We start from the raw sequence: 13,572 nt of genomic DNA on the forward strand, positions 1-13,572 counted from the left end.
AATTAATGGTTTAGCCCAATCAGATTGCATGTCTCCATGTCTGGAGGCTTCCTTTTGATCTCACATTGCACTCTGTTCAACAGAAACCTAGCAGTAAGCTGAAGAGATACGCAACCAGGTTTAACTAAGGTCCACAGCTCTCAGCTGTATTACCCACATTTGTTTGACCTCCATTAGGCTTTTTATACAATGAGAACACTTTCAGTACTCCACAGTGCTAACAAACTCTCAGCATGCTGCTCTAAGATGCACTGGGTTCCATGGAAAGCCATGGCTGGGTTCTGGGAAAGGCCAGTGGTGTTATCTTAGCTTGTTCCAAATCCCTGATTGGGAATTTGTACTGTACAGTGCCTAATAGGCAGAACCCCTGACCTTATAGATTGGAGTGAAGATAGGGATTTGTACTTCCATAGCTTCATTAGGATGGCGCTGAGACTGCAGATTCAGTGCACTCACTACCTTCTCTGCTTTGTCCTGGCTTGGATCTGGTGTTCTAATACCTGACCTTTTCTGCTAGATCAGACTTCTCTAATATTAGATCTTAATGTGGTTTTCAGGGAGGTGCTATGTCAGCTGTGGCTGTGTTTGTACAGACATTCCTTGGGGCACAACAACAGGTTTGGATACATTTCAGATGTTGGAGATGTGCAGATTGGAGTAATGCCACTTAGCCCAGCTTATGAAATCTGTCAGTACAAGTGGGACACTGTCTGGATTTGCAGATGGAGAGGTCTCCATGGCTTTATTAACCCCACTGGGCTCTGTGTAATAATGGAGTAGTTTGGTGTGGGGCAGTCCCCATTTGGTCAGTGACAGGATCCCTAAATCCAGGAGTTCAAAAATGAAAAACAGTCCCATCCCCAAGAATCCTGCTCCTCTGATGCCTAGGGCTAGGAAATAGGACACCTGTAAAAGGAATAGTGTCCTGCAGAGAAGAGGAAGCCTGTAGGAAAACCTAGGTGGGAATGGCAGACAAGGTTCTTTGCGTGAATCTGATATCTTTTATTAGACCAACTGAAATAGTTGGAGAACAATTATTAAGCAAGCTTTCAGGTTCAAAAACCTTTCGTTGGGCTAAGAAAGTTTCTGCAGTTGGTGTGTACTCTTCCTGGATGGAATGAAAAGTAAAGAAGCCAGAGGCTGGTCTGATATGCATACAACACAGGTAGTCAGTGAAGATGTAGACTAAGGAGTCAATAGGTGAGAGAAAGGTGGGGGGTGGGGGGGGAGAGAGAGAGAGAGAAGGGGGATGAATAGTGGAGAGATACCTGGGGAGTCAGATGTCAGGCAATTTTATAATTTTTCATAAATCCAATGTCTATATTCAGTCCATGATTTTTAGTATCCAGGAGGTTGATGAAGTGGAGCTCGTAGGCTCGTCTCTGGGAAGTGTTTTGTAAGTTTCGTTTGAGGATCAGGACTGAGAGATTGGAGAGAGAGTGGTTTTCCTGTGAGAAATGCGCCCCCACAGGTAGTTGGGTATTCTTGTCTTTGATAGATTTCCGGTGTGCATTCATTCTGGTGCGCAGTTGTTGTTTGGTCTCTCCTACGTATTTTCCATCAGGGCTTTTGGTGCATTGGATGAGATATATTACATTTCTGGAGGTGCTGCTGTAAGATCCAGGAATGCTGATGGCTCTGTTACAAAACACTTCCCAGAGACAAGCCTATGAACTCCACTTCATCAACCTCCTGGATACTAAAAATCATGGACTAAATATAGACATTGGATTTATGACACATTATAACCTGCCTGACATCTGACTCCCCAGGTATCTCTCCACTATTTATCCTCCTTCTTCCCCCCCACCCCTTGTCTCTTACCCATTGACTCCTCAATCTACATCTTTACTGTCTACCTGTCTGGTATGCATACCAGCCCAGCCTCTGGCTTCTTTACTTTTCATTCCATCCAGGAAGAGTGCACACCAACTGCTGAAACTTCCTTAGCCTGATGAAGGGTTTTTGAACCCAAAAGCTTGCTTAAAAATTGTTTTCCAACTATTGAAGTTGGTCTAATAAAAGATATCAGATTCACCCAAAGAACCTTGTCTGCCTATGTCCTTAGACCAACACGGCTACAACCTACACCCCTGTAAGTGGGAATGGCTCATTTAGGGTTCTGAAGATCACTGCCTCAGCCCAGGCTGTATTTCTCTGGTGAATGACTGTTCTCTATGACCCTGGGCTGCCCAACCCACATGAAGCCCTGATGCCTAGGGCATAAGGACACAGAGGAAGATTGTGAACTGAGACTACCTCCTTTCTGCTGCAGCTGCTTCAGTCTCAAAACAATCAATTCAACATGCGTGTCCATGTGGAGTATGAGTGGCGGCTGGGCCAAGATGATATGTATGAGAGTGATGATGATCTGGATGAGAAGGTGAGATCTCAGCACTCTCAACCTGTCCTCAGTGAGAGTCTCCACAATGCATAGTTTGAACTGTAAATGCCTCACTGACCCCCTCCCCCTGCCCCGTGGTTTTTCCTAGCAAAGTACCCAGTCATGAATTCTCTGACAATATTTCAGACAGGTGTCTATCTCAGGGGTAAGCAAAATGCGGCCTGCGGGCCAGATCCAGTCTGCCAGGCACTTTCTTCTGGCCTGCAGTGTCCCCCAAGTAATTGTGCCCCACTCAGCCCTTCCACCAGTGACAGTGGGAGCAAGATGCCTACACCCACCCCCAACATATCCTATTATGCCTTGCTCCCACACTCATGGGTGGAAGGGCAGGTCCTGCTAGCATGGGATGGGGCTGCAGGCTTCCCCAGCATCCTGCTCCCTCTGGGCAGCAGGTAAGGAAGCTGGGGTCAGGGGTGGGGCTGCAGCTGGGCAGGAGTGTGGGGCTGGGGCTGGATGCAGTGTGGAGCCCTTGCACAGGGGGGTGGCAGCAGTGCGTAGCTCAGGTGAGCAGGTGTAGAGGGGAGGGGCATGGGGATCCCCTCCCACACTCCCCTCATGGTGTGCAGTCCTGGCAGGCAGCAGGTGGCAGCAGCAGCAGCGGGCGGGGACATTCTGCTTGGTGCTGGTGCCTGGATCCTGGCTCCAGCCAGCAGCGCGAAGAGCACAGCCCTGGCCGGGCTGTTTGCTTCCGTGGCACTCGCAGGGCACAGGAGAGAAGCCCCAGATGCTGGAGCAGGCTGGGGTGGGTAAAGCAGCAGACTCCGGCACCTGGGGCTTCCCTCCCAGGCCCTGCAAGTGCGGGGAGCACCGGCGGGGGCTGTGCTCCTCGCTGCAATGTGCAGTGCTGGCCAGAGCCAGGCACCAGCACCCCCACCTGCTGCTGTGCTATGGCAGGTGTGTGTGTGTGTGTGTGTGTGTGTGGTGGGGGGGGGGTCCCCAAACCCTTCCCACCCTCTCTCATATCCCATAAACCACACACACAAATACACCAGTCCCCCAGTGTTACCTGCATTGACTGCAGGAGAGGACATGTTACAGAGTCCAGTGTGATCCAGAGCCACACATCCACACCCCACAAGCGCCACACAACCCCTCAACATACCCTATGCCCACCATACCTCCCACTGCCCCATACACCCCCACCCCCACCCCTCCATATACCCCTGCCTCCATACATCCCCCCACTATGCACGCACACATATACACCCCACCACATGCACACTCCCACCACACCCCCCCAACCACCCCCCACTACATAAAAGACTAAGAATTTATTTTTGAGATATTATGCAATCACCTCTATATACACTACACAAACACAAATCATGACAAAAGTATTTTTTGTAATAAAATTAAAATATGTTATAGTAGGTGTTTAACTTTTAGTGTATGATTTGTTTTTTTCTGGTTCTAAGATGGCAACCCCCCCCTTCCAAAAGTATTATTTCCAGCGGGGCAGGGGAGGGACTTCTGGTGGCAAAGGTCAGGGGTTAGGGGTGGGACTGCTGGTCCCAAGGTGGTGACCAGGGGCCGGGTACCTGTCAAGGGGTGGGGCTACCCATGCAGCCTTTGGCAGCTCACCAAACCTCATTAAGCGGCCTCCACCCAAAATAATTGCCTGCCCCTTCTCAATCTTGTAGCTGGTGTTGCTGTTGCACTTCCTTCCTCTAGTTTCCACATGATGTTGTTGTATGAACATTTATTAAATGTATCACTGATGATGGAAAAAAATGTTCCCTATTTTAATTTAATTGGCTAAGCTTGTTGCCCATAGAAGAGGAACTGAAATAAGGCTGTAGTTTGCATTTGCTGCACTTGTGCTGCATACCATTTACTCTTTGATATTCCTCCAGTTTCTTGCAAAGCAGTCCCTTATTACTGTATAACATGTACCTTTCTTCTTTTCAGCTGAGTCCTGTGAAAAAGGAGCAAGTTTTCCGTCCTCAGAGCTACCAGTCACTTACCACTGCCTCAAAGCAGTGGGCAAAGGGGCCAAGTATAGCACCACAGGGGAAGCAACATGATTTATATGCCACCCCAACTGCTCATCCCCGCAACCTTGCTGAACTAGCAGCCCCGATGTCTCCTCCATGTGTGCCACCTCTTCCACCACGTGGGATAATCCGAGGTCAGGCCATACTATTGCCTGATTGTAGTAGTGGGGCTTTATGTGATGGGGCCAGCCCCAGATGAGGGAATCTCACCTGGGCTTTTAATGCTGTATTTGGTACCTGGCCTTTACTTGTCACTGGTCCACAACTGGAGACAAGAATGGCAGTAAAAGTCCTGAGGATTCTAATGCTACATTGCTGGAAATGTCAGGCAGAGCTTATACCTCCCTGTACAGCTCTCTGCCAGGTGGGAGAATTGGGATCTGGGTTGAAGGATAATGACCTTTCAGGGACCTGAGATGGAGGCAGCTTTATATAACATTACTAGCTATGCCAGGTACCTCTGTTGTTTGTGCACCTCAAGTCACATTCACAGCCAGGGTAAATCTAAATCACAGTTAAAGTCAATATAGCTGCTCTGACTTACACCTCTTGTGGGATGGGCACCTATTCTCATGAAATCATCAGTTGTGCTGACCCTGCCTGATTTCTGGCTCTCCAGTAAGATGCCTCTCCTCCTGCTTCTCTTTTCTAATCAATGATTTGCTGTTAAACTTTGTGTAGCTCCCAATGTGCCTCCACCCCCTCCCCCTACCAGATTGCCAGTCTTTGCTGATGACACAACAACCAGGAAGATCCCCCCACTGAATGTGAACATCAAGCACAAGCGAACTTCCTCAGAGCCTGTGCCTTGGGTGCCTCTCAGCCCTGTGCCATCTAGCCAGGCCAGCCTGGCTACAGGTAAAGAAACAGAACACATACTAGATAGCACCATGGAGCTTTGTGAGGAAGAAACTCGTGGAGCTGAGGAAACATGATGTTCTCTGTGTCCAACACCAAATTAAAAGTAATACTGTGTCACTATCAGACAGGGCCTGATGGGTGCATGCAGGGGTTGCAGTGGATAACTAGCTATTCTTGCTTGATGCTTGTATGAGGACTCACTCTGGGAGACCAGACAGTTGGGGATGGATAGGAATCACAGAAGGCAAGGGGCTATCTCTGAGCTGTGCTGGCCTGAGCGATGCAGCTGCTGGGCATGACACTGAATTGATTTTCAGCCATCCCTGTGTTGAGTATCCACCCCAGGATTGTTCATTTTGCTACAGCTATGGCTGTCCTCATGCTCCAGCATAGGGGTTTCTGCCCAGGATGGTGGTACCAGACCAAATACTGGAGCTTCATACATTATGGGAGTAAGACAGTTGCCAGTTATATTGAAGCAGAGGCTGAAAAGTACTCCTGGCAGTTCTGGCTGCCATAGATATAAGCCACTACCATCCCTGGGCATGTACTTTTCCTATACCCTACTTGGTAGGCTTGGTAGCGAAGATGCTACAAAAACAAGCAGTAATTCAGAGCTCCTCGGAATGGGTAGAAGGAGCTGTTCCAAAGCAGGGGCAGGGTATCTGCGCTAGGATCTTTTGTGCTCAATGGGCATGTCTACATATGCGCTTTAATGCACATTAGCCTTTTTTTAATGTGTACTAAAGCATCACAAAAAGGTGTGCTTTTGTTAATACACATTAAAATAGGCTAATGTGCCTTTTTATAGTACCTCACAATGGAGGTAGTAAATTTAATGCACATTAGCAAAAGTGCATTAATGAATGTTTAGACATGCCCAGTGTGGTGGCTGGGGGTATACTTGGGCTCTACGCACTGCAACATACTTCTTCCAAGGTGCTGAGAGATCCTGGACATAGCTCCCTCCAGGGACCCAAGTTCATTTATGAACAGGAAAATGCTTATTTCTTTTTCCACTTAGATTCTGGACCCTTCCTACCTCCCAAATTCCATTTTACAGAAGGAATCTCTAAAAGGAGACTGAGGTAATAGCTTGTAGCTGCTGTGGGGCACTCCTTAGGGCCTGACTGATGGAGTGAACCTGGGAAGTCCTTCACTTCTGGCTTAAGTTTGTCATGTAACTAAGAGAGCTGGGCTAGCTGTAGTGCTCTGCTATATGCAATGGGAACTTGGGACAGGCTACTAGAATTCCTCTGGGGACCATTGGGAGAGCTCCCTGGGCAGGAGGAGTCAAATTAGGCTCTGTGGGATAAGACTTCCTGAGCAGAGGGGAGGGGGATGTCTGTGAAGTGCTTTCTGCAGCCCTGGATAGAAGGACAGTCTGTGGAGGTCTCTGGACACAGGAGAAATTGTCTGGGGGGTAGGGAGATCCCTGGATAGAGGGTGAAATCTTTTCTGAGGGATCCCTGCACAGTGGAGCAGGGGAACTGTCATTGGGGTGGGAGCTCCCAGAGCCAGGGAAGAATCCCAAATATTCTGAGGAATGAATGCCCTAATGGGAAGGTCTATGAATGGCTCCTTTGCCACACATATGCCCTGTGCCAGCTAGGTCAGGCAAGCAGGAAGGTGTTGCCCTTTGTAGTGCTTGCCTCTTGGTAGCATATGTCAGGATTCTGGTTTGCTGGTAAAATGGCTGAACTCCATGTGCCACTGTCATGCCATGTTTCAGCCCAGAGCCCCCAACACATGGGTTTGTTCAGCTTTGTATCTGGCCAGCTTCCTCATGGGCTGGCCATTTCCCAGGGAGCTGCAGGTGCTCATGATCAGTGGCTACTCTGTCCCAGCTTGTAGTGGGTCTGTCCACGGTGCTGGAGAAAGCCCATCACTTAGCCAGAGTCACATTTCCTGGCACCTGATGGCCCTAGCTGACAGGCAGGATCTGGAGCAGGATCCTGTGTGTTCCTCTCCAAACTGCTGTCTCCAGAAACCTTGTAGCAAGAGCCCAAGATGGCTGGAGTCTCTGATCTGTAGCCCTTCTGCCTAGTTCCCTCAGCTCAATCCATTGGAATAACCACATATTCTCTGCACCTTTCTTCTCAGCACTGGCTCCCACCAGCATCCCAGCCTCCCCACCCCCATGACTATCTCACAACAAGGTGAGGACCTGAATCTTACACATCTGCAAATATTTCCCTCAGAGTGCTGCATCCTTTGCCATGTCTACCTACAACCCTCTGCCTTCTCTGCCTGCACTCTGGGCTGCCGCTTGCCAGTTCATGCCCTTCACAATTCAACTTCTTCTCCAGGCCTTCTGTCATCTCCTCTGCCCTCCCCTCTCTCTACCCTCTCTCCCTGTGGTCCTCAGCCTCTCTGTGTCTCTCTCTCCTTTTGCCCAGCCTTTTTGTTGTCTTTCCTTGGCTACAGAGCTTATGCCCACTACCTCAAATCCATCCCCTCTGTTAATCTACGCACCAGGACCCCATACTTGCTGCCTCCCACTCCCTTGCTTGAGCCCCTCTACTGTATCTCCAGTCCTGCTGCCTCTGCCATCTTCCTTAGCCCTTCTGCTTCCCCCTTCCCAAGCCCTTCTGTTCTACTTTCTTCCCATTTTCCAGCAGCAACCCAGCTCCATGAAGAGATCTGGGTGGTGCAGCGTTCTGCTGTAGCTCTGGAGCATGCTGTGCTTAGTTAGATGCTGTTGCTGGAGCCTGTCCCACTGTGGCATGGGTGATGTGACCATTGTGCTTACGCCTTAGCTGCCCAGAAGAGAGTGGAGATGCTCTGTCCACCTGACCCCAGCAAAGGGCAGAGACTGATATCGCATCATCCCTCACAAGAGCCAGGCCCAGGCTCAGCTGTATCCCAGGATGTTCCACCACTCCTTCCTAGGAGGGGCAGTCTGGTAGGTGGCTCTTATCTTGCAGCTTGCTCTCATGGACTTGACTGCCTCCTTTTTCCTGGCTTACCTTGCATTAGATTGTAATGATAACTCTCTGGCTACCCTGGCAAACCCCAGGCATGTAGCCTTGACAAATCCCTAGTCAGTAGGGCTGTTTCATTTCGACTTCAGTTTCACCGTTTCAAAGGGACAGTGTTTCATTTTGCTGTTTTGAAGTATTGTTCCATTTCGTTTTGTTGAAACTGTTTCGCTGTTTCAACACATTTTGATGTTTTGCCCATAGGCTATAATGGGGAATCAGAAAAATGCCTATAACTTTGTCATTTCTTGCCTGATTCGGGTGAAAATTGCAGGGATGGTAGCCCCTTCTAGGGGCATGAATCCTGCCAAGTTTCAAGGAGATAGGTGCAGAGTTGTTTATGAAACTTCACATCAAACTGTTCAAAGCAAAACTAGTATCATTTGCTGGCAGCGGCAGCCTGCTGTCATCCTGTGTGCAGATAGGGGTCCGCGCCCCCCGGGAGGAGTCTGGCACAGCCCCACAACCCTCCCGGGGGGCGCAGACCCCTGGATTTGCATGTGGGATGACAGCAGGCTGCCATTGCCGGCTGGGGCCAGTGCCAGTACTGGGTTCTTCCCAGCGCTTGGCACAGGCTGTGCCAGGCAGACCCAGGTGCTGGTGCTGGTTGCAGCTGGCAGCAGCAGCATGCTGTCATCTGCATGCTCTGCAGCTTGTGTGCAGAGTTTAAAAAAAAAAAGCAAAAAAAATGCCCTGCACTTACTGGCTCTGGCAGGATCAAATGGGGCCTCTGGGCACTCGTGGCAGGGACCCCCTGCACAGCTGGGATCACCCCTCCCCCCCACCTGGCACTCATGAGGCAGCTGCACCATTGCGTGGGTTCAGCATGGCTCAGCAGGGCACCACGTGCTGTCTGGGAGCTTGCGTGGTTCTACGTGTCAGCCGGAGCTCCTGGTTCACTCCATAGCTCTCTGATGATTCCACCAGCTCCTCCTGGGAGACGCGGCCCCTGGATCTGCACGTGGTTTCAGCAGGCTGCTGCTGCCAGCTGGGAAAATAGCCCAGAGCCACCACCATCCCCAGCTGGCAGCAGCAGCCTGCTGTCATCTCGCATCATCTGGGGGCCCATGTCCCCGATGAGCTGGGGGAAGCGATCAGAGAGTTGTGGGAAAGATCAGGGAAGCTGGGGAATCAATCCCCCAGTCCCTGGCTCAATTCCCTACTTCCCTATTCTATTCCCCAGTCCCCGGCTCAACTCTCCAGCCCCGGTTCGATTCACCAGCCCTCGGTTCAACTCCCCAGCTCCAGGTTTCAGCAGGCTGCTGCTGCAGGCTGGAGCCAGTGGCAGCACTGCAATCTTCCCGGCGCTTGGCATGGGCTGCCACTGACCCAGCCTGCAGCAGCAGCCTGCTGAAACCCCACGTGCAGATCGTGGGCCACACCGCCCAGGAAGAGCTGGGGAAATTATCAGAGAGCTGGGGGAATCAAACTGGGAGCTAGATGTCAATATCAGAGAGTAGTCCTTCCCCCCTCTTCCCCCTCCCTCTCCTTAGTTTCTGTTTAGTGCAAGCACGCCCAGTTTCAAATGCCCTCCTTTGGTTTCAAAGCTGTTTCAGAGCCTTTTGTTTCATTTCTATTTTGCTGTTTCGAGCTCGAAACGTGTTGAAACAGCTTCAAAACGAAACACTCATCAAAATTTCACACAGCCCTACTAGTTAGGTGCCATGACTGGCAAGTGAGAGAGCAGGAAATCCCCATGTGGGAGCAGCAGGAGATCCTGAGCAGGGAATGAAGCCCTCTTTTTGCATGGCACATCCAGTGGAAAGAAAAGTACTGCTGCTTTCTTCTGCTACCCCAGACTCTTTTTTCTACTACGGCAAATCCCCTTCTAGGCACATGTGGACAGGAATAGGTTGCCTGGGTCTAGCTGCAGCCAGTCTAGCTTTATTTCAGAGAGCAGCAGCCAAATATGTGTGTGTGCATTTTGTTTGCTCCTTTCCCATGAGCATGTGTGCAGACTGTCTGTAAGTACACATACAGTGAAGATATTCTGTCTCTTTGCCAGTCAGGGCTCAGCCATGGGAGCTGCTGCAAGCAGTAATGGCAGAGCTACTGCCTCCCCTTCCCATTCAACTTGCTTGGAGTGGCTCAGGCAAACCTTGATGCCATGACTCATGCAGTACATCGTGGCACACAACCCTTAGGAGATTGCTACAAAACACACCGTACCCACAGGAAATACTGTCCACAAGAAGAGCTCCAGCCCCACAGAACAGGAAATAAAAAGGGCACAAGACTGCTCCAAGAGGGATACTGGGGATAAGGAAAGCAAAGAGTTTCCATAGCCAACTGCGCAGGGCTTTCTGCATTCAGGCTGCCACAGCTCCCATGCCCTGACAAAAACCAAACTCTATTGTTCCCCAAATTGCTGCAGTGCCTTATAAAACACATCCCAGGGCACTCTTCCCACTTTTCCCACTGTGGCTCCTGAAGCATTTGTTTCACTTTAGCCAGCTGATGGATTTGTTTATCCTCACCTCCCAATAACTCTTATAGTGTTTATGCTGCCTCATCCATCCGAGAACCACCCGGCACTCACTCTGCCTCCACGCACAGTCTGCACTACACTTGTTCTTCCTGTCCCAGAGCCCCGATAGTACTCAGCTGGCCTCTTCCATGCTAGGGTCTCTACAGCAGTCACCCTCCCTCCCATCCCACAGTCCCCACCTTAAGTCCCCAATCCAAAGCACCCACAGCATTCTCCTTGCCTCCTGTCCTAGAGTCCCCACAAACCTTGCCTTGTCTCCTACATCCTTGTATAGATCGAGTACTTGGCCTACCTCTTTAAACACTGAAGTGCTCACAGCCCCTGTCCACCCCCTATCATCTCTCCTTTGCAGTACTCACTGGTGGTCTAATATGCCTAGGGTGGCATGTGGGATTTTGTCTCTTGAGCTTTTTTATGTTTATTTCTAATAAAGAGCTTGATGGTAGAACAGTAAAGAAAGGGTTAAAGGCTTGATGATGCTCTCTGCTCCTGGTTTGCAGAATAAGTCACCCCTCCGCAGGGTCCGAGCCCTGTATAACTGTGTGGGTGACCGTGAAGATGAGCTGACTTTCAGCCTGGGAGAGATCATTGTAGTGGCTGAAGAGGAGGACAGCCAATGGTGGGTAAGTACCAGTCTGTGTAGAGAAGTGTGAAGTCAGATGGTCACGTTGACCGCTCCTCCATAAATCATCTCTACCCCAAATTCCCAGATTCGTGTCAGAGCTGATATCATCCCATGTCATGTCCTGTCCACCAGTTTTCCCCCTCAGCTTTTCACTTGCTCTGTCCACCCCTCATTTGGTCTTTTCCTCTTCTTTCGTCCTCTTTTCCACTGCACTGACAAGTCTGCCAGCCCAGTGCTCTCAGTAAGCCTCCTTCCATTAGAGCCCACTCTCCTCCAGCACTTAGGTTCCTTGGTTGTACTAAGCAGTTGCAAACTTTACATGTGAATGCTTGAATTGTGGAGCCTGGTTCTACTTATCCTGTCTCCATAGGGAGGCAGGTTCTTGGCTAAGGCAAAAAATACAAACATAATTTTATTTTTTAAAATGTGATTTAGTAAAAGAAGGCAGTCCTGTTCCACACTGATGTAATGAACATGAGCTTGGTGTCATGGGGAAACATTGGAAAAGTCAGGAGTCTTTAAAACCTTCAAAACCCCACAGCCCCCTGCAGTCAACATAATTACAGGAATCTTGTTGTAGAATTGTTCAGTTGCAGGGTGGCTGAGATCACAAAGATCAGGATTTTCCTGAAAAACTTCTAAATTTTCCCCAAGGCCTATCCATGACAAACTTGGAATGTTACATGTTACAAAACACTGAGTTAAGGCTAGGAAAGATTGGCATGATCCTTTAGCTTGACCTTCTGCATAGCACAATCCTGGGGCCCTTTCTCATTGACTCCTTCACCCAGACAGAACTTGGCTGAGCTAGAGTGTTATTTACAGGAAGTTGTACAAACTGTTATTTACAGACTGCAAGTAACAGGGGATCCACCCCTATTCATCCCTTGGAAATTCCTTCCAAAGATTAATAATCTAATTGTTAAAAAAAATGCACCATACAACCAGGGGGTCATCTATGTTTGATTATTGTTCTGACTAATAAGGAAGAATTGTTTGTGAACATGAAGGTGACAGGAAATTTAGGATGATAGACAAGCAGGATTGGAATGGACCTCATAAGGTCATCTAGTCCAGCCCCATGCTTAAGACAAAAACATTCCCGACTAAACCATCTCAACCAAGTGTCTGTCCAACTGGCTTGTGAAAATTTCCAAGGATGGAGATTCCACAGTTTCTTTAGGTAGTCTGTTCCAATTCTTGACTACCCTCAGAGTCAGAAAGTTCCTTCTAATCCTCAAGCTAAATTTCCTCTGCTGCAGCTTGAGGCCATTACTCCTAGTCCTATAATCTATGGACACAAAGAACTTGGGAGGAAGCAATCACAGTATGATAGAATACATGACTCCAAGAAAGGGAAAGCAGAAGCTTAGCAAAAGAAGGGTAGCATATTTCCACCAACTGAAAGAAACAGTAGGTAAAATTCTACAGGTAGATAGACTGAAAGATAAAAGGGTCTAGAAGGACTGGCAGTACCTTAAACAGGTGGGCAAAATAAGGCCTGTGGGCCAGATCCAGCCCACCAAGAGAATGGATCCGGCCCATGGATGGGTGATGGTTCTGGCAGCCGTGTGGTGCTGGGCAGCTGCGTGGTGCCAAGTAACTGAAGCTGCTTCCAGTGTGTTGGGGTCTTTCCCTCTCTCTCTCTCTCCTTGCTGGGGCTGCCACCAGTGCAGAAGTGGAAGCATAAACCTGTTTATAGCTCCCCCCTGGCCCCTGCTATCCAGACCCAGCAGCTGCCAGCCACATCCACAACTCCAGAAACATAGCCAGGGCATGATACACCTGTGAGTGAGTTCAGGATATTGTGCTAGTTGCAGCCCAGAGCTGTAGCATGCTTCCTCACTACCCCCCGCCCCCCACTCCTGGAGCCCTGACCCAGAAGCTGCCAGCTATGTTTGGGCAGCTGTGGGCATGGCCAGCAGCTGCCAGGTCTGGACTTGGGGATGGGATGGGGTGGGCAGGGCATGTACGCTAAACCTGTGAGCAGGTGGACTGCTGCTGGGGAGGGGGCAGGGGGGGCGGGGGGAGTGTGCTAAAGTTGCAGGCTGGTTCAGGCTTCTGCCCCAGGAAGTAGGGATGAAGAAATGGAGAGAGAGAGGGAGAGAGAGAAGTATGTGGTCCTTGACAGGTCACCAAATCTCATTAAGTGGCCTGCCAGCACAAATAGTTGCCCACCCCTGACCTGTAGTATAAGCTCAACAAGAAGCTGTGCTACC

The 13,572-nt window shown here is 49.8% G+C and overlaps 1 protein-coding gene across 2 annotated transcripts in view; it reads left to right on the top strand.

Moving 5' to 3' along the window:
- Window positions 1-13,572, top strand: part of LOC106737099 (arf-GAP with SH3 domain, ANK repeat and PH domain-containing protein 2) — a 105,556-nt gene that overhangs the window by 78,788 nt on the left and 13,196 nt on the right. Inside the window, exons 21-27 of one of the 2 annotated variants that reach the window (XM_019485564.2) lie at window positions 2,276-2,383; window positions 4,313-4,532; window positions 5,080-5,256; window positions 6,284-6,347; window positions 7,363-7,418; window positions 8,019-8,164; window positions 11,229-11,351. In XM_019485564.2, the coding sequence (XP_019341109.1) occupies window positions 2,276-2,383; window positions 4,313-4,532; window positions 5,080-5,256; window positions 6,284-6,347; window positions 7,363-7,418; window positions 8,019-8,164; window positions 11,229-11,351 (894 nt within the window). The remainder of the gene's footprint in view (window positions 1-2,275; window positions 2,384-4,312; window positions 4,533-5,079; window positions 5,257-6,283; window positions 6,348-7,362; window positions 7,419-8,018; window positions 8,165-11,228; window positions 11,352-13,572) is intronic. The other variant, XM_059733321.1, reaches the window with a different exon arrangement.

This window comes from Alligator mississippiensis, chromosome 9 (assembly GCF_030867095.1).
Source record: "Alligator mississippiensis isolate rAllMis1 chromosome 9, rAllMis1, whole genome shotgun sequence".
NCBI lineage: Eukaryota > Metazoa > Chordata > Crocodylia > Alligatoridae > Alligator > Alligator mississippiensis.